Source organism: Malania oleifera, chromosome 7 (assembly GCF_029873635.1).
Source record: "Malania oleifera isolate guangnan ecotype guangnan chromosome 7, ASM2987363v1, whole genome shotgun sequence".
Classification (NCBI taxonomy): Eukaryota; Viridiplantae; Streptophyta; class Magnoliopsida; order Santalales; family Ximeniaceae; genus Malania; species Malania oleifera.
In genome coordinates, this window is record NC_080423.1 from 61313089 (window position 1) to 61334826 (window position 21738).

The 21738-nt window shown below is 33.9% G+C and overlaps 1 protein-coding gene across 1 annotated transcript; it reads right to left on the reverse strand.

Annotated features, from left to right (window-relative positions):
- Positions 1–4266: 4266 nt before the first annotated feature.
- On the reverse strand, positions 4267–10516 carry LOC131160859 (UPF0481 protein At3g47200-like). The gene is made up of 2 exons (XM_058116739.1): positions 10340–10516; positions 4267–5652 (listed from the first exon to the last, which is right to left on the reverse strand). Exons 1-2 carry the CDS (start codon positions 10514–10516, stop codon positions 4267–4269), a joined length of 1563 nt encoding a protein of 520 aa, XP_057972722.1.
- Between the last annotated feature and the right edge of the window lie 11222 nt (positions 10517–21738).

Here is a 21738-nt window from a genome sequence, read left to right on the forward strand (position 1 = left end):
ACATTTTAAAAATCACAATGGACCGAAGCCCAAAACCCAATCAAAGCCTAAATCAAGCCCAACTTTGAGTGAGCCCACACATTTTAAAATAGAGGCCCAGGCTTTTTGACCTAAGCCAAGCCCGCACATGTGCAACAAAGCCCCTATATCCAAATCCCAAGCCCACATAAACAAAGCCCACATGAACAAAACCCAAAACCAATTCGGATTACAAAGACTTAGTGAGTTGACTCACTCAGTCACTTAATAGATTGAGTCCAACCTAGTGAGTTCAGGTTGTGTTGACTTTTTTAGTCCAATCCTTGTTTTGATGTTGAAGAAACACTAGTATCTTATGTGCGTATTTAGCTTATGACCAGGTTTAAAATTCAGGTCACACATAAGATCAAGAGGACATGGAAGCCAAGACAGAACTTAAAGCTCAATCTGGCGTATTCCAGGAGGAAAAAAGAGCAAAGAAAATGAAGAAATCTATTTTCTTTGTATTGCATTTTAGTTTTATATTTTTGGTTTGTAATAATGCATGCATCTGCATGATATGAATTGCTAAACTCAGTAATGACCATAGACTAATTGTAGGGAATCAAAGACTATAAATAGACCTTAGGGCACTGATTTTTTTCATCAAAAATCCTTTTCATAAAAGTTAAAATCGAACAAGATTTTTGACATAACTATAGGGTCAAAATTGGGACAAAAACAGGGCTTAAATTTATTTTATTTTTAGGCTTAATTAAAAAGCCTCGGTCGACCAGCTCCTAAATCAACTAAAATGCTTGGCCAACCAACTATGCATTTTAGGTCTGTCTTCTGCTCCTTGGCGGATTGACCTTATAGGTCAAAATGGATTCGGGCAACCGAACCTCAAGCACCGACAGACCGACATTTGGTCTCAGCCGACCGAAAAACCTACAAAGGTTCAAAATTGCCCATCTTCAGCCAACTAGTTATCTCCCAATGCCAACCGAACTTATTTCAAAATTCAAAATGGCTATGTGCTCGGTCGACTGATGCTTAATGTTAGCCAACCGAACATCTCAGGTTGAAAATTTTTTAAGTGCTAAAATGTAATTAATTTTATAATTAAACATTTCCAAAACACCGAGTGTGTCCCTAACGGTCATAAATTTCAAGAATTCTATAAATACCCCTCTTATTAACATAATTAGCATGACGATTAGTTCAAAAATTATTTAGAAATATTTTTGCTAATTCTTTCATCCCCAAAGCTTTTAATTCATACTCTTCATTTTTCTTTGAAAAATCGTTTTCAAAAGAGCTATTGATTATTCTTCTACTCCCTTTCACTTGCAAATTAATTGCATTTGAGGGTTGCCTAAGAATCATTTTATTTGGGTGATGTATTAAGGCATTTACTCGCATTCATTATTAGTTTTTGAAAATCAATTTTTGAGAGTAGTGTGAGGTTTCTCCATATATTTCGTCTTGACAAATATATTTTTGGAGAACCTCATTTTTGCTTATGAATATTTTTGCACACTATATTTTGAACTGAAGATCATACATTGTCACTTGTGCAAAAATCCGTTTGAGTGAAAACCCTAGGTTCTCCTATTTTTTATTGAAAAATATTGAAGGAGAAAATTGTTGTTAGGGTTTAATCTTGGAAGCTTACATCATATATATATATAAAATTCAAAGATTGTATTTGAGAAAATACCCATACTCACTTGAGTTGTATTTCATATCATACGTGAGTGCATTTAGAGCTTAAATTTGTACACATCTGCTAGAAGCATATATCTGTACACAAATTTTTATATTTTTTGTATTCCAGGCGTGGGTTGAAGAGGGAGACTCACCCTATAAGGAGTCCCGGATAGATTTACACTTGGTCAAGAAAGTCTCGGACTGATTCAAACCCAGTTAGGAGAACTAGGAGCACCGTCCTGTGAGGTGTATTGGTTGGGGTCAGCCCTATAATATGACATGGGGTATTCCTCGCCCAGTAAGGAGAGGAGGTTGTAATCGGTGTCGCTCCACTCATTAAGTGAGCACTTAGTGGAATCCTCTTACTTGTGAGTTTGAGGCGGAAACGTAGGCATGTTTGGCCGAACCTCTATAACATATCTTGTGTCTGATTTTAATTTTCGCAAATTTAATTTCTGCACTTGAATGTTTGTGTTCTTATTATTGTGAATGATTGGGAATTACTGAGATTGCTTTATTTGTTTTGATTATCTGCTCAGTTTATTTTTGTGGTATTTCTGACTGTTTAGAAAGACCCTAGGTTGTGCTATACTGATTGCGTATTTTTATTTGACATAAGAAGAAATTTTTTTAAAATATTTCACCCCCCTCTTGGGAATACACCAATTACATCAGGTTGAGTCAACTCACCTCAAACCCGATTCAATTCAAACTCAGAACATAAATCAAGATTTTTTTTTTCTAAAATATGAAAAGCGAGAAGGAGGGGTACTTATCTTGAAATTTTTGTGGATTTGAGAGTATTTGAAGCCTTGATTCTTCATGTGGTTTATATCTGCAAAAAAAAATACCAAAAGAATAGGCGAGAAAAGAAAAGAAAAAAACATATATGAGAGATCAAGAGAAAAATAGAAGAAGAAATATAAAAGAAAAAGAAAATAAAAGAGAGCAGATCCGAGAAATAGGAAGAAGAAGAAGAAGATCGAAAAGGAACAGAAGCAGAAGAAGAAGAAGAAGAAGAAGGAGAAAAGGAAGAAGGCCGAGAGAGAGAGAGAGAGAGAGAGAGAGAAGAGAGGTCGAGAAAGAAAGAGGGAGAGAGAGGAGGCAAAATTGAAAAAATGAGAGAGAAACAAAAAAAATGGTTTTTATATTAGGGGATAGTGGGCCACATGTCACCACTGTGTGGTTACACGTGGCACATTATGGGCATATTGTTTTAGGGGTGACATGGCTCAATCTCTACTGTCCGATTTGTGTTTTCTTTGGACGATTAGATCTTTGCCACATTAACAATTTGTGTTTTAAATAATGAGTCAAGCGGGTGTTGATATGTGTCAGTGTGACGTCATGCTGATGTCACCTTTTTTTTTTCTAAAAGAATAACCGATGTTGACACATGTCAGGGTGACCTCATGCTCACGTCACCCTATTTTAAAAAATTCAAAAAGAAAAAAAGAAAAGAGATGCCACGTGTCACCATGATGGGTGGACACGTGGCATCCACTGGGTTTGACCCGGTTCAATTTAATTGAATCGGTTAATTGGGTTCAGATGCAAACTGTTTATATATATTATTTTTATTTATTTTATTTTACTTATTTTTTTATTTAAATTTTAATTAGTTTTTAATTTTAAAAATCAGAGAAAAATAGTAGAAAAATAATGATAAATTAGGAAAAATAGAGAAAATTTGGAAAATATTTTTGAGTTATTTTGACTTGGAATAAAAAAAATGGAAAATAAATTATTAAAAAAATGAGGAAAAATCTTTGAAAGAACCCAGAAATTTTTTGAAAAATTTTTAGAATAATTCTAAAAAGATTTTGAAAAATCTAGAAATGTTTTAAAGATACTTTTTGATGATTTTCTTGATTTTTGTGTGGATGTGTCCTTATAATTTTAAAAAAGACAATGAGATATTTTACACCTCACCTGCATGTATTAGCTCTGAGAGGGGGGGGGGGTTATCTAACAAGATCCCCTCATTTAGAGATTTTATTAGACATTCTTAAATCATACTAAGATTTTTAACCCACTTTTAATTTTGTTCATCTATTTATTCATTCATTCATTTATGTGTTTATGTTAAAAGAGTTAATTAAAGGTTATTAAATTCAATTTGAGGATAATTCATAATTAATTAGGCACCGTTCATAGAAGTAAGGGGTGCAAATATCATCCCCTCGCATAACCGAACTCTCAATCCCAATTCTGGTATAGGTAGACCCAGACTACTGGTTCATTGGCCTAGGTTTTGTCTATTAACAAATTAAACTAATAATTAGGTATTTTAACCGCACCAAGGAAAATTAAAATAGGTTAGTGGCAACTCCAAATCAAAATTTTCAATATTTCATATATTTTATTCCCTCGCCTCTGGGGGGCTGCACGACATTATACATTACACATCATTGCATTCCCATTTTAATACAAAATAGGCGACAATCCCTTTCTTTATTCTCAAGCATACAATTATATAAACCACACAGTTTACATCCAAAAACAAATAGAAAACGCGCGCACACACACGCGGAGAATCAACATCAAAATTAAAATGAACTTCCATCCCCACAGACCACGCGTCTCCTCAACTAATTAAAATGTTTTTATGGTCTTGATGGCCTGTAAGATAGAGATGAATAGGAAAAAAGTAGCCAGAATTTGCGATGCAATTCCCCAAGGAGTGCTAAAATGGTTACGGACGTACGTCGCTCGCCACCTATGCCACTTGGTATCACAATATTTATTCACCCGGTCGCACAGCTCGTCGTAAAAGAACGTGTGTACAAAAGTGTCATGGTAAAGCTTGTTGAAGAGATTTGCAGCCTCCTCCGGGTTCAGCCAGTTATCAATAATCTTGCTCTCGCACAAAAGTTCCATGTCCTTGGTGTCATTAATAAGGCTATCCAAGACTATGGCGTAGGACGTAATCCTTGTGGTGCAGCCATGGGAGCACTGCTCGAAGCTTATCAGGTTGCGAAGCAGGGACTCTGTGATCTCTGAGACTATCAATTGCGGTACCTCTAAGACTCCCTTATTGAATTGTATGTCCAAGATGCTCTTCGATGTGCCACTAGGACCATCAGCTTTCTTCAATTTGATTCCGGCCTCCACCAGTCTGGCGGCGGAAGGAATCAGCCGCGCCGATTCCAGTTCCCGCTGCGATCCGGGCGGCAAGTTCGAAACCAAGGAGTTTCTCAAAAAATCTAGTAAATGCTTATGAGTACTGTAGGAGTGCTGATCATCCACCGTAGAATGTCTTACCCACGAGAAAATTTTTCCGAAGAAATCCCGAGCAAGGCGCGACAAGGTTGAAGAACCTGGTGGGTTCGTAGAGAATGTTCTGGTCTGGCTGAATAGCAGCTCCAGCACCCGCCACGGCACTTGGTTTTCTAGCAATATCAAGTCGTGATATAGTAGCTCCATCATAGAAGCCATGCCGAAGATCGGATCGCCAGCTTCTGGCCGCACCCGATCTCCTGACTTGCGGAGAAGCTCGACGATGAAGCAACCGTCGACTACCAAAATTTCTGTGAATCTTTCTGTTCTCAGGTTGATCGGGCCAGCATAGCTACGGCGTGCTTCGTCCTCCAATCCTAGAACGACTTGGACTAGGTCGTTTAAAGGGATTTTTTCTCGAGAGATGAGACCATGCAGATAATGCAGTTTGATTTTTTCTGCGGCTTTCAGTCTTTCCTCGCCGTGGTGTAGAGGTCCGATGGAAAATGCAACGGGAACGTAAGCCTTCGGATTGTGTTGGGAGAGGATGTCGGGGACTTTGAAGATGGAGCAGTGCTCGACTGATAAAGGAGAAGCAAGGTGCATGCGCATCGAGTTTTCTATGGAATTGGTCAATGATTCAACGTTGACTGTCATGCGATCTGGTTTGTACTCTTCCTCTTCCATGATCAACAGTTTCAATATATATTTCTCCTGGGCTCTTCTTTCCTCTTTCAGATTAGTCTTCGGTTTCAATCCTGTCTTCAAAAAATAAAAGGTAAAAAAAGGCATACTCATTAAGAACTAAGGAAGAAGGATGAAAGAAAATAGTTTGATTTTTAAGCTCCAAAATGACGGATTATGATGAGTGGTATATTTAGATGATTTTTAATGTAATTAAGAATGTTTTGAGAACAAATAGATAATTAATGCATTGTCATAATTAATTTTACACATTAACAAACACTCAAAAGTTATTTATAAAAATTTGTGTTATCATTAAACTATTACTAAAATATTTTGTTGCATGGATACAGTTACATGATAATCCAAATTAAAATATAATAGTTACCAGGTGTGTGTCAATGGGCGGACGGCTTTCACCTCTTAGGTTTGGTGTCGCACCATAGTATCTAAAATGACGCGATAGTGGCTGGAGTATTATCAAAAGAAAAAAAAAATAGTTATATTGAGGACACATAAATTATGTTATATGTCTTTATATTCAAAGCTATAATGTACCAAGAATATCATTTTTAATATTTATATAGCACTTAATATATATATATATATATATATATATATATATATATAACAAATACATATGCATATATTTTTCTCTTTTTATTTAATAAAAAAAATACGTGCAACCATAATGTTAATTAGTTGTCATGCATGTAATAGGCATGCCTAGGGTATTTAAAAAAAGAAGTATTTAAGAATATCATTATAATATTTTTTTTTGAGAAAACATTTTTTTTATAGAGATTTTGTAGTGGTTATTAATTTCTTAAGATGCCCATGAGCTGGTGAAAAAATTTCAATAGATGAGAGTTACTTTTTGATTTTTTTTTTTTTTATATTACGTGTTTGTGAATTATGCTTTCAATTTTATTATTATTAAAAAATTATTTAATTAACAGATTAAAGTGACAAAAGTGGGTTTTAATATTCATTGTCACATAAACAGTTAATCTTTAAACTAATATATTTATTTACTTAATGATAAATCACTTAGCAGTTTAATTTAAATATATTTAAACTTTATTGCGTTTGGGATATTCCTGCATATATAATTTTATTCTTTTCAACATTTATTTTTGAAGGTTAGATAACTTTTTATCATAATAATATTAAATGATTTATAATTTTTTTTAGAACCTGTAAAAATATTACATACTATACATTTTCTTTGAAGGATAGACCGTATTTTACATCTATGATACTATTACATTTATTTTCTTTTTTAATTAGCTAATGAGCCCTTCTCAAAGTTCAAGCCTTACCTTATTTAAAATTATTTTAAAAATATTTTATAATTTTTTTAAAATAAAGATATTTTAGTTTTTTAAAAAAAAAAATCACATATATACGTTTATGTATAGTTGTGGGTAAAAATGAATTTTGAAAATAATTAACTAACATTACGATGGAGAAAACTAGGACCTTAAGAGTCCAATTGAATTAAGGATTTTGCTTGAACAAAGAAAAGAAAAGGAAAATGAACAGTTAGATAACTCATCCTCAAAACCTAGGTGTTAAGGAGAGAGAGCTAAGAGACAATGTGGGATTGTACGGACATTAATACTTCCCCTAAACCCATGGGGGGAAATGAAGCGAGAAGAAGTCCAGCCCACGGAGGAGCTAAGCAGCCCAAGCCTTACTTTGATACCATGTTAGAGAACTCATCCTTAAAACCTAAGTGTTAAGGAGAGAAAGTTAAGAAGATCTTATACTGACTTTGAAACTGCTCATAGAGACGATGTGGGACTGGACAAATATTAATAGGAACAGACTCATTTTTCTTTATATTTTTCTTCTCTATTAAATACTATAAAAAATGAAAATTTATTTTAATATGATTTAAAATTAAGAAAAACTAAATATTAATCATATATCAAAATTTTATTCATATATTTGGTATAGTTTTTATTTTCTTTCTAAATTTACTTGATAACTAAACATAAACATGTAAATTCCTTGATATTTTCTTTTCATTTCCTTAATATTTTTCGAGTTCCAAATAGGGCATAAATTGAAACTTTTGTAAAATAATTACAAAAAATAAATACAAGCAACTTTATCCAATTTCATGCACATAAATTTTCAACCCATTAGCGTTTCAAACATGTGTTACCAAGTACTATTTAATATTTTTTAGATAGGGAATTTATTTTTGGCTGGTTGGAAGCCTATATATATATATATATATATATATATATATATGTTAAGGCTACACAATTGGAAGTAACATCTCTTATCTCATATCTTTTTTCATTATTCTCTAAATTAGAATTTAAAATCGCTCATGAAAATATAAGCTTTAATTATCGAGGTATTTCATACTTGGAAATTTTAAAAAAGTAATAATTATGAAATTTTTTTCCAAAATTACAATTTTTGACACTTAATAATGCTTTTGACTCTTTTTTATTTTACAAAAAAAAAAAAAGTATGACGTTCCTTTGTGGTGTAACGTCATTTGCAATGTTACTTTTAATCATCAACTAACTATTAGTATGATATTTTTTTATTTATTACATTTTAAAAATTACAATTTCCATATTGCGTACGTCATCCTTTTTTTAATTTCTTGATTTTCCTTGTCAATAGGTGTGGACCAAAATCCAACATCTCAATGGGGATGCCTTTCTAAAGAATGTGACAAATGTCCTTAATCTTGCACTGTATAGGTTCATGGAATCGTCACTAACCTTTTTATCTAGGTGTGGTTAAGTTCATGTAATTACTATCCATTACTTGATTTCTAACTAATCCTAAGATTTAAGGAATTAATAGTCTTCAGTCTACATTCTAGAGTTGTGTTCGAGAGTTCAGTTATGTGAAGGAAAGATATTAAAAACCTACTACACACCTATCCTTGCGAATGGTGCCATGATAAGCTTGGATCATTCAAATATTAATCAAGATTATCTTGGAATTTTTTAAATTAGGTTACCAATCCTTTAAGTATTGTTCCACCTCACAATCATTGGACAACCTGTGAGTGTTGTGTGACTTCTCTCATTTCAAGTACTACATGAAGAATAACAACATGTTCCTTAGGAATCCATGGTCGAATTCATTAATTAAGTTTTATGATGTTAGTAAAGATTGTTTCATCGCATGAATCAGATAATGCCTCACATCATATTCAATCTCAGATTAATAATAAGTACACACAATCACATGCATTCACATAACATAATATAATGCTATAATCACGAATAGATGTTTAGTAAATTTCTTTACCATGTCAAAAAATATTGTTCTATAGGTACGGCATTGCATATTAGTACCCAAAGTCTAATCAAAGGCACAAGCTGGGGCCTTTGGAAAAATTTCAACAAATTGAAACCCACCAATTGGGAACATATGAAGATCAATGTGGAAGACGGGAGCAAAAGAAATTTTTGGTTGGATAAATGAGCTGCAAAAGCCACTTTTCAGGGACTTTTCTGAGCCTTTTCTAGGTGGCCAGTCAAAAGGATGCTAAGGTGATAGATTTATTGAAATTCCCTAACAACAGGCCATTTTGGGATTTAACATTCGACAGACATGTCAAACCTTTTTGAAATTTCAAAGACCTCCCTTGAACAAAAGACATAAATTTTTCTTATATTTTACAAAAATACAAGTTTTTTTAGGAGATGTTTGTGTCTTTTTACCAAATCTCAAGGGAGGTTTGTGACATTTTAAAAACCTCTCGAGAGGTCTCTGATATTTTTAAAACCCCAGGAAGGTCTTTGTATTACATTAAATTTAAATTAACATAAATTTAAATTTATTTTTAAATTAACATACAATTTAAATTCCAAAGTTGCAGCTACTTAATGGGAAAAACAACATTTTAAATTGAGTACATACCAATGTTGAAGCCTAACACCTTAGGCCTGCAGCTTCACAATTTGGCGTCAAATGATTTGGGCTTCATCCAACTTGTGAAGGATGGATGAGCGCATTGGGCATGTACAAATACCAACCAAAAAGTAATAGTTTCTTCTTTGCTTCACCCACACGTTATAAAAAAAAAATTGAAAGTAATCAGAACAAAGCAACAAGTTATGTGCTGTTTGGAGAATGTTAAGTGGGATTTTTTATGCCTATTTCGAAATAGGGGAACTTAAATAAGTGAAGTGACCCTTTTTTTTTTATTAAAAAAAACATATGTATAGTTACCTTATCGGTCATGAAGTTTGAGTCTTGAATTTATATTAATTTAAATTTAAATTAATTTGTGTAATTTTTATCAGCGCAGTCTCATGACCATGCTGCAACTCAACCCCATCTTACACTAGCTGGGTACACCTCATGTCATGCTACTTCAGGAAATTTACATAATAGCTCCATATACAGCTGAGGTGTCTTTGTACCATTATGTAATTACTCAATTTGTTTTAACTAATTGTTAGAATATTCTTTGTTTGTTTACAATTTGTTTAACATTTTCCTGTATAAATAATCAATATCGTGTACAGTTCAGATACAGAGAAAATTAATACATTTTTCAGAAGTTTACTGCAGCAGCTTTTCTTTTCCTTTCTCTGTTCTTACATGGTATCAGAGCGGGTTCAGCGTAAAATTTTTTAATTGCTGCTGAAGCTCCCAACTCATCCAAATCCTCTTTTCTGGATTTCTCCAATCCAACCAACCCCTATCGACTTGACCATGGAGATAATCCATCTCTTCCCTTAGTCCCTGATCTCCTTACTGCCGATAACTACACTACTTGGTCGAGAGCCATGTGCAGGGCTCTTCGTGCAAAAAATAAGCTCGGCTTCATCAATGGCACCTTCTCCAGACCAAGTTCCACCTCAGATCCACTCTTCGATGCATAGGAGCGATGCAATGATCTGGTGGTTTCTTGGTTGCATAACTCCATAAATCCATCTCTCAAATCTAGCATTGCTTTGGTGGACGATGGTGCTCAGGTCTGGAAAGAACTCCAAGAACGATTCACTCAATCAAATGGTCATCACATTTTTCAACTCAAAAAAGGCATTAACAGGTCTCACCCAAGACAATGATTTTGTTTCTGTTTATTTTGGCAAACTGAAGACCCTGTGGGATGAGCTTCTTCTGTATGATCCCTTACCTGACTGTACCTGTGGCAAGTTGGCTTTTCTTCTTGATCAATATCAAAGGGATTGTGTAATCCAATTCCTTATGGGCCTTAATGATTCATACAATGCCACCTGCGATCAAATTATAATCTTGGATCCATTACCTCCCGTAAACAAAGTTTTTTCCATGGTTCAACAGCAAGAACTACAACATTTCATGGTACCTAATCTCCCATCTACTGAATCCATGGCACTTGTTGTTAACCGATCTTATCCTTCATATAAATTCTCTCCTAAACCTTCCAAATCATCTAAACATAACAGACCATTTTGCACCCATTGCAAAATTCAAGGCCACACTCTTGATGTTTGCTTCAAAGCAGGAAATGCTCAACCCCCAACCTGCACCCACTGTCATATGACAGGACACATTGCTACAAAGTGCTATAAATTGCATGGGTATCCACCAGGCCACAAGTTTAATGGCAAATCCACGCAGTTTAATCCATCTGCTAATATGTCTTCTCTCAACCCAGTGGAAGAAATCTCAAATGACAAGATGACCTTCACCAAAACTCAATACCAGCAGTTGTTGGCTCTTTTGAAGCCTACTGAGCCTTCTAATGCTACGCATTCAGTCAACAATTTCCAGGCAGATTGTTCACATCCACCCACCATGAATGGTATCTCTCCATTCTTACACACTCCTTGGTTAATGGATACAGGAGCTATAGATCACATGATCTGCAACACTTCCTTCTTTTCCTCAATAACATCTTCTATTTCATTTGTCGTTAAGTTACCTAATGGTCACACAGCTCCTGTTTCCCACATTGGTACTATTCGTATCAATGCAAAATTAACTTTATACAATGTTTTATGTGTTCCCTCTTTCCATTTTCAGTTTGGTTTCTATTAAACAGCTAATCAACTCTTTTTCTTGCTGTGTTCTTTTCTTTTCCCAATTTTGTTTTATTCAGGACCTTTTGTCATGGACCACGATAGGCATGGGTGAGATCAAAGCTGGACTTTACAATCTGATTACTGCTCCAGTTCCTCCTGCAGCTCTTTTCAACCATTTCCCCATTTCATTACATAAAACCATTTCTATTTCAGCAACTTCCAAAGATGTGAATCTGATTTCTGATCTCTGGCATTGTTGATTGGGTCATACTCCTCTTTCAAAGCTTCATGTAATCAAAGATCCCTGCATCAGTAATCATATTTTCACTTTCTCTGATAAGAATCCATGTCTTGTTTGTCCACTTGCAAAGCATCATCGTCTCCCATTCCTGATAGTACTCACCAGAGTACAGCCCTTTTCGAACTCATACATTGCGATATATAGGGACCTCATTCTGTTATGGCATATGATGGCACCAAATATTTTTTAACCATCGTTGATGACTTTTCTCTGTGTACTTGGATATATTTGCTTAAACTAAAATCTGATGCCAGGAAGTGTATTGAGGCCTTTTGCAATCTTATTGACACTCAATTTCACACCAAAGTTAAAATCATTCATAGTGATAATGGTCTTGAATTTCAAATGACTGAATTCTTCAACAACTGAGGCATTATTCACCAACGAACTTGTGTGGAAACACCACAACAAAATGGAAAGGTTGAACGTAAACATCAGCACTTATTAAACATTGCCCGAGCCTTAAAAATTCAGTCCAACCTTCCTCTCTTGTATTGGACAGATTGCATCCTTACAATAGCTTACATTATTAATCGCATTCCTAGTCCATTACTTTCAAATAAAACACCATTTGAGCTATTGTTTAACAAGCTTCCCAACTTAACTTACCTACCACATTATCACCACCTTCCACAGATTCTTCGCCCTTAATCATCCCCACTATTCCAGCACCTCCCCTCCTTCGCAGATCCACTTGGCCAGAACGACTCCTCATTATTTACATGACTTTCACTATCAACAGGCTAGCTTCATTTCATCCAACCAACCATTGGACATGGCAGCTCCTCACACAGGTATTTCTTCCAATTTCATTCTTTAAAATTCATACTATCAAACACTATCTTACAGAAAAGTGAAATTCACTAATTAAAAAAAATTTATATCAATGCCAACGAGAGTAATACAAGACTTACATCATTTGAACCCATGTAAAAGTATCTCTTGCTTCACAATAAAAAGAACTTGCAAGGAATTTTAAGTCTCCTCGATCTCTTTTTTTTTTTTTGGGTGAAAAATAATGAAAATGAATTGTAAGGAGCGATTCCTAGTAGGATTTGAAAGCTAACTGTAGACACCCAAATTGTTTGGCGGTCTTATATTACAAAAACTAAAAGAATTTCATTATTTCTGTATACAAAAATGCAAACAAAAAAAAATATCAAAAAAGAAAAAATATATTTTACATTGGATTTCTTTAAAAAAAAAAAAGGAAAAAAATGAAAGTGGATCAGCAATCTAGAGTCTTTTATTTGAACTTACAAAAAATAAAAATAAAATCAAAGACTTGTGCAAAAATCGAAATTTGAAATTGATTTGTCAATTAAGCTTGATTGAAAAATAAATTTGATTAATCAACTTGATTTAACAAATTAGTTTTATTTTGATTGCTTGATTTGAATTTGATTGATTAATCAAATCACTCCTCAAGCCTATAAATAGAGAAATTTTGAAGCAAGTACGGGATGGAAAAAAAAAAAAACAAGAAGATAGGAGGAGGTTAAAAAAAAGAGTTTTGTGTTAAGAAAGAGAGAGAAAAAAAAGTTGTAATGTTAAAAAATTTTAATTAAATAAATAATAATTATTAAATAATATAATATAATATAATATTATAACATTAATATATATATATATATATAAACCTTCCAGAAGGAAATTAATTCCTTAAGGAGCCCCCCTCATTCTCGCCGTCTCTCTCTCACACACATCTTTCTCTCTCCTCAACCACTCTCTCTCTTTCTCCTCAATTTCTTCTTCGATTTTAGGTTAATTGAAGAAATGAAAATACCACTGGATTCCATTCTCGGCCGCCAACATTTTAACTGGAGTGGATTCGTGATTAGGACGTCATAGGCACCACTCTTAAGATAAGGTAAACTCTCTCTCTCTTTCTCTCTCTCTCTCTCTCTCTCTCTCTCTCTCTCTCTCTCCCCTTAATTTTTCTTCAAATCTTTAGCCAAATCGACGATCAGACACCATCACGGGATCTTATCTTCGATTCTCGTCATTTTAATAGGAGCAAATTTTTAATTTAAGTTTCCTAGGCACCACTCCAAGGTTAGGGTAAGGATAATGAAATTATATCCGTTAATTATTTTTTAAAAGTTTAATTAGTTATTGGGAGTGTGTGCGCCTAGGAAATATTAAAATAATTGTAATTATAGGGTTGAGTTGATTGAACTGAAGAAATGTGATTTCAGGGTTTTGAGCTCCAAAACGCTGCAAGCTTGGGTTTTACGATCTTCGTGGAAATTCTCTCAGTAAGTAGGTAAGAGGAATAAATTATAACAAATATTTTTAAAAAAATTAACTGGTTGAAATTAAGTATGTGAAATTATGAATACTGCTTATGTTTTGGAAAAAAAACTATGATATTGATATTTTCCCTGTGATCATTATATTATGTTTATCAGTTAAAAGTTGTATGGCATGAGAAATATGAAATAACAATTTTATTACAGAAAATGTGGTTGATATTGAAATATGTGATAATATGAGATAGTCAGATATGTTTTTATTCAAATGTGAAGATATGGGAAACCCAGTTATGTTATATATATATATATACAAATGTGATGATATGAGATTTGTATACATATGTGCTTTTACTAAGGAATGATGAAATATGATATAAAGATATGTTTTTACTGGGAAATGATGATATATAGGATATACAGTAATGTTTTACAGAAACGATGAAATGAGAAATGTAGATATATTTTATACTGAAATGATGATATGTGAAATACATAAATCGAGTTGTTTTATACGGAAATGTTGAATGGAGAATTATTCAAAAATGATGAGAATTACAAAAATGATGAAATGTGAACACAGAAATGTGGAAATGAGAACCCTGATGGACCACAGTATACAAAGCATGGTACTGTTGCCAGTGTTTGTGATTAGTGCAACCACAAGTCTAGTACAGAGTGTGGAGAGATAGTCGATTGGGCCTGTGAAGGGTTGTGTTACCCTCTGGGGTCCAGACCAAGATTGGATAGGCCAATCGTACTACAGATGCGTTCCCCATTTTGATCTAACCAGGTAGGCCAACCACAGTTAGGTCCAGCCTTTGGGTCACACAACCCGATCATGTGGGTGAATACATGATGATCTGAATATCCACAAATTGGTTTCTTATTACAGACGCGATAATATGCAGCCATGAGCTACAGATGCGGTGTGTGTTATATACTGGTGGATGCTTATGAGTTAGAAAATGTTTATGAAAAGTGAAAAGTGAAATGAATAGCCATGAGTTGCATACGAGTCATGCTTTATGCTAGTAGATACATATGGGCTAGAGAATTAATATGAATATGAGAAATGAAAGAGTATGTATATGATAAGAGAAATGAAGGAGTATGAATATAAAGATGAAAAATGAAAGTATATGTATATGATTATAAGAAATGATAGCTTATGAATATGAATATGAGAAATAATATCAAGACTTGTGAAACTATGTTTTATATCTCTATGATTATTAGTACACATTTGTATATTTTTCTCAGATGATATAATCATTTAAATGAGTGTATTGTGATATAACTAAACTCATGTGGCACACATTGTCAATAATTTATTCCGTCTTATTGAGAGATGTCTCACCCAGAATTTAAACATTTTAGGAAATCAAGACAAACCAGTAAAGAAAGCTCCGAGGTAAAGGAGACCGTAATACCCTAGTATTCAGTGCAAGTGTTTGAGTTAGAGGATGTGTTTTGTATAACCCCTAGACTATTTTATGAATTTTTGGGGATGTATATATATATATATATATATATATATATATATATATATATATATATATATATATATGTGTGTGTGTGTGTGTGTGTGTGTGTGTAGAGGTCTTAGCACTCTGGTATTGTATAGCATTTTGGATGGACTAAATACCCAGTACCCCCCATAGGGTTAGGTTATGTGTAATATATGGTATCATAGTTAGTTGACCTATGATGATTGATTATTATTGTTGAAAAAAAAAAAATGGTAGAAAAATTAGGTCGTCATAGTTTGGTACCAGAGCCTAGGTTGTTAGGTTCTGTAGACTTTACCAAAATACAATACTAGAGTATAGGAATGGATCTTGATGAGAGTAGGAGATGGGTAGACTGGGATATGGGTCAGTCATTGTTGGAGGTTAAAGATTGGAATTTAGGGTTCTATCTTGCAACCTGGAGGAGGGATATTCTATGGTGGTTTCTGTGATTTTCCTATGGTGATGATTCCAAGAAAGTCATAGTAAACTATTTCCGGTTCTATGATTATAAGTACATATTTGTATATTTTTCTCAAATGATATAATCATTTAAATGAGTGTATTGTAATATAACTAAACTTATGTGCCACACACTGTCAATAATTTATTCCGTCTTACTGAGAGATGTCTCACCTAGAATTTAAATATTTCAAGAAACCAAGACAGACCAGTAGAAAGTTCCGAGGTAGAGGAGACTGTAGTACCCTAGTATTCAGGGTAAGTGTGAAGACCTAGAAATTATAATAAATGATAATAATAGAGAGAAGGAAAAATTAAAAGGGGTAAAACAGGGTTTGTCGACGAATGCCCTGGTGTCGTCGACGAACTCCCTATAGGTTTCTTAGACGAGTTCAGTATTTCGTCGACAAAGAGATACCGAGAGGGTGTGTTTCAGATCCATTTATTCACCAACAAGTTCTTTACTTTCGTCGACGAACCACCTTCTTCACTTCATCGACGAAGCCATGTGTCTCGTTGACGAAATCACATGTCAAGACACCTATAAATATGCAAAATCGGGATTTCAGCGTGAAAATTAGTTTTTCTTCCCTTTCTCTCTATAGGTTTTGGATTCTCTGACTTTTATCTAGATTTTCGACCCCATTTCTCCCTGGTTCGACGATCAGAAGCTACCATGATAATCCTGGGGAGATTCTCTACAACTTAACCAGAGCAGAATTTCGATTTGAGAAGATTGGGAATCATCCCAAAATCAGGGTAAGTAGGTTATTTAAGGTTTATTTGGTTAGTAGGCTTTTCTAAACTCAGATTGTGTATTAGATGTTGTTATACTGGAGTTTGAGATGATTTATGTGGGTGTTGTGAATTCATAGTTTTGGGGTTTTTACGACACGCATGTTAGGGAACCTAGAGGGTGTTCCTAGGAACCCAGGTAAGATGATGAATAGTTTATAATTTATGAAATATGAGTGTGAAAATTATTTTGGGAATTCAGTTGATTGACAGAGATATATATATATATATATATATATATTTATATGTGTGTGTGTGTGTGTGTGTGTGTGTGTGTGTGTGTAATTTCAAAAATATGGAATTATGAACACTGTGGGCATGAGTTAGAATCAGTAGACGAGTTCAGTTAGCCAAGGTAAGGGAAATATGCTATGTTAGGAATTATAAAATGTTTATCAGTAAATTATATGTTTTCCAGATTATTATCTAGTATGCAAATTATTTGTATATTAGAAGATACAGTTCACATAATATGAAATATTTAGTTGTGTGGCATGAGACATTATTAGATCAATACAGAGATCCTACAGTATTCAAATTACTATGATTTATAGTGTTTACATAGAAATATGTTTTATCGTATTGTACAGAATTATGAATTACAATGTATATACAGTCAAGTATATTCTACAGACAGATACTAAATAGACAGATATATTTTACAGACAGTTATTTTATAGCATTTATAGATTTCCAGATTTTTAAAACCATAACACTATGATATTACAACTTATACAGTTAAGATATTACAAATCAGATATTATAGCTATTACAGTTCAGATATTAAAGTATTTTCAGAACAGTTTTTGGTGTTATGGTTATTTTTGGAATCATGATGAAATAGTAAGATGTCTATATATAGGAAATAGTATTATACAGTATCAGACCCTAATGAATCAGTTCAGATATCAGCAGAGCACGGTACCATTGCTATTACAGATCAGAGTGCAACCACACATCTCAGATAGAGTGTGGAAGATTTTCATCAACCGTGCGTGGAGAGATTGCAGGCTCCCCAGAAGACTGGGTTGAGGTGGCTGGTTCGACGAGGTAGATACCAGTACCGTGACTTGGAGAGATTGTAGATGGCCAGGCCGATGATTGGTAGAGTTACAGTTAACTTATCCTAGTAGGCCAACCAGAGTTAAGTCCCGCCTACGGGCTGCACAACCCTGTTATGAGGGGTTAAATCATGACATATAGTTTTCCAAGATAAATATCACAGTTATGTACATGTATACAAATTTACAGAATATCAGCAGATATATTATAATACTAGAAGTATGAAAAGTAGAAAACTAAGATATTACAATTGTATTTTAAACTATAATAGATGCAAGTTGTACAATGTATTGTTTTACCTGTTTTTTAGTTTTAGATATTTATCAGTATAGTATTTATGAAACTCAGTTGCCACACACTAGTAATAAAATATTTCTTCTTACTGATCATTGTATCATTCTAGTGTTTAATATTTTTCAAGTGATCTAGCTAGACGAGCAGACTGGGCTTGCCGATAGAGGAATTGTTGCACTGCCCTGGTTATAAGGTAAGTGTTTTCAGGGAGATGTGTTTTTGGGTAGTTTTCCAGGGTTTTCGGTGGACATCACTTGGAGATGTGTTTTTGTGTATATATATTTTAGGGAACTATTGAATTTTGGTATTGTAAATATGGATGTATAGTTTTATGTTTTCCAGCTGCGCAGGTATGCAAAATGAACAGGGTTTCCTCAGTGCTCATTTGGAGCCTGAGATGTTATAGTAAATGATCCAAGGGTGTCAGAGTAAATTAAGTTTCAGTATATAAATGTAATGACCTGCTATATTTTAAAAATATTCTATTACTTTCCAATAATAACTACCATGAAATTTCCATATCTCTTATACCTTCTGATATATATATATATATATATATATATACATACACACATGTAATTCAACCTATGCAGCAGGAAGCTAAAATCACACAACCACCACCATATATAAATATGTACAATACCAGAGAGTTATAATGTTCCCAAACTATACATATATGACTGTTTTTAAAAATACCCTCAACTGGGTTAGGACTATACAGACATACTCCCAAAAATACTCACTCTACTAATAGGGCAGTACTGAAGCCCCACTACCTGCGAGTCTGATCTGCTCGCCTAGTTAGATCACCTGAAAAATGTTAAAGTAATAGGATGAGACGACGCTCAGTAAGAGGAAATATGCTATTACTAGTGTGTGGCAAATGAGTTACAATACTATAAAAATTTGTTTCTATATAATCATGTATAACTGAATCTGTAAATATAGTACAAGTAATATAAACCACCACCATATTCCATGTTGCTTAACATATTTGTATTTTAGGTTTCTATACATAATACTTTTAGTATATATACACGTATATTCCTTGTTTCTGTGAAACTGTACATACATAATAATAACTGAAAACTTCCTTGGATGGATAACTGTATGTTATGATTTAACCCCTCATGACAGGGTTATGCGGCCTGTAGGTGGGATCTAACCTGGTTGGCCGACCAGGTTAAACCACTATACTCTGTCAGTCTGATCAGCCCTCCTCAACCCATATCTGATGGGGAGGCTGTCCACACGTGGGCACTATCGACCTACCGACCACGTATTATCTAAATAGGTGGTTGCACTCTATTCTGTACATAGCAACGGTACCGTGCTGTGTAAACTGTATTTGTCGGTAATCTTTTCTACAGGGATCTGATACTATATACATACATACTATACTCTTTTTACTATTTTCATTATGTTTCTAAATAACCATAACACTATTAATCTGTACTACAAATACTATAATATCTGTAGCATCTTGATGTTATAACTGTATAATTTGTCTGTATCTTCTATCTGTATAATTTGCCTGTATACTCTGTGTTATGGCATTTAAGAAAACATACCATTCTATAAACACTATATATATATATATATATATATATATATATTTGTCTGTATAAAATTTATAAATATCTAACTATATCTGTACAACTTAATATATTAAAAAACTGTATAAAACTCCATATAAGATAATATCTACTCAGGCCACACATACTTTAAGAATTCATATTCTGTATATTAACTGGTATACATACATACATACATACATATATATATATATATATAATTTCTGATAACGTAGCATATTTCCCTTACCTGTGACGGGTCTTACAACCGCAGGGTTCTCCACTCAACACCTTGAAAACCATATATCTTAGAACAAAATATCATTATTTCTACGTGTACTATATTTCCTACAACTGCTGGTAAGCGAAATATTACTTATCCTGAATCTGGGATGAAATCCAACTCCATCCCACCGACGATTCGCTCCGACAAACTTGGAGAGAACTTCCCCAAGAGCATCGTGGTGGTCTCAAATCGTCGATCCGGTGACTAACATGGCCAAAATTGAAGAGAGAGAGGGAAGAGTCCATAGAGAGAGAAAAGATAGGGTTTTGCGGACTTCATTGACGAGCCACGTCACCTCATCAACAAGGCCAAGAAGAAGGTTTGTCAACAAACACCATTATCTCGTCGACAAAACTTGTCTTCTCGACGAGGCCCTCTTGTACCCTCGTCGACAAATCCCTTATGTTCGTCAACAAGGACCTGATACATTATCTTGAGTCATTATATCCCAAAGTGCAACATAGTCGATGAAGTCGGCTGCCTCCTTTTGTTCCTACTTCCATTTCCCTCCCTCTTTATTATTTAAATACCATTATTCTTCATGTCGTTACAATAAATATAAACAAAATGGTATAGATTTTCAGGTTGTTACAGTAAGTGTTTGTCAGCTTTGGTGTATTCCCAAGAGGGGGTGAATTAGGTATTTCAAATTTATTCCTAAGTTTAGCTAATCCAACAACAATATTTCACAACCTAGGGTCTTTCTATATACTCATATACCCAAATGTGCAAATAATATGCGGAAATTAAATCATGTGCATCATTCACAATATAACATACACGTGCAGTAAATAAATTACGAAAAAATAAAATGCACACACGATATGTTATCAGGGTTCGGCCAACTATGCCTACGTCCTCGCCTTAGCTCACTAGTACAAGGATTCCATTATTAGCTTCCTTCATGGGTGGAGCAGCACCGGTTACAACTAGGTCAATTAATTAGGCTGACCTCAACCTCCACCTTACCAGGATAGTGCACCTAACTTTCCTAACTGGGTTTAAGCCAATTCGGGACTATTCCACAGGGCTAGTCTCCCTTTTCAGGCCCACACTTGGAATAAAAAATATATGAAAATTTGCATACATGGAAATGCTTCTTACACTAAGTAGGTATGTATCACAATACGCACAGTATAATCAATGCACATCAACAATATAGGAATTGTAAACTCAGTGATGTGATTTTGTGCAAACAACACTCAACAATGTTTAATCTTTAATATGTTCAAGAGTGTACAATTAAACTATTTCTTTGAAACAAGATGTAACAAATCTCAAGATTAGATTAGGGTTTCAAAGATGCTGATAACAATATTCAAACTAACTCAAAAATATTTTCCTCAATGAAATAAGCACAAAATTTTTTTGAACTATATCTTGTAAAATAATTTGCACACAAAAATTATTACTTAAGAAATCTTGTAATAACAATGCAAAGATTCTCAAGCTAATGAGTTTTTTCCAACACAAGATTTATTAAGTTAAATCTGTGGGTAAACTCTTGCTTAAGTCTCTAAAATCAATAACAATCAACAATAAAACAAATGAGAGTATTAAGCAAATTACAATAGAGGACTAGCACAATAAAAACTCTCACAATACTTGGATGGATCAAAGGAAGG

Excerpts from the sequence above, each read along its gene's own strand:
- LOC131160859 (XM_058116739.1), bottom strand. The coding sequence starts at position 10,516 with ATGCTAGATTTGAGAGATGGATTTATGGAGTTATGCAACCAAGAAACC. Across the intron at positions 5,653-10,339 it reads TGCACATGGCTCTCGACCAA|ACAGGATTGAAACCGAAGAC; the intron begins GTAGTGTAGTTA and ends TATTTTTTGAAG.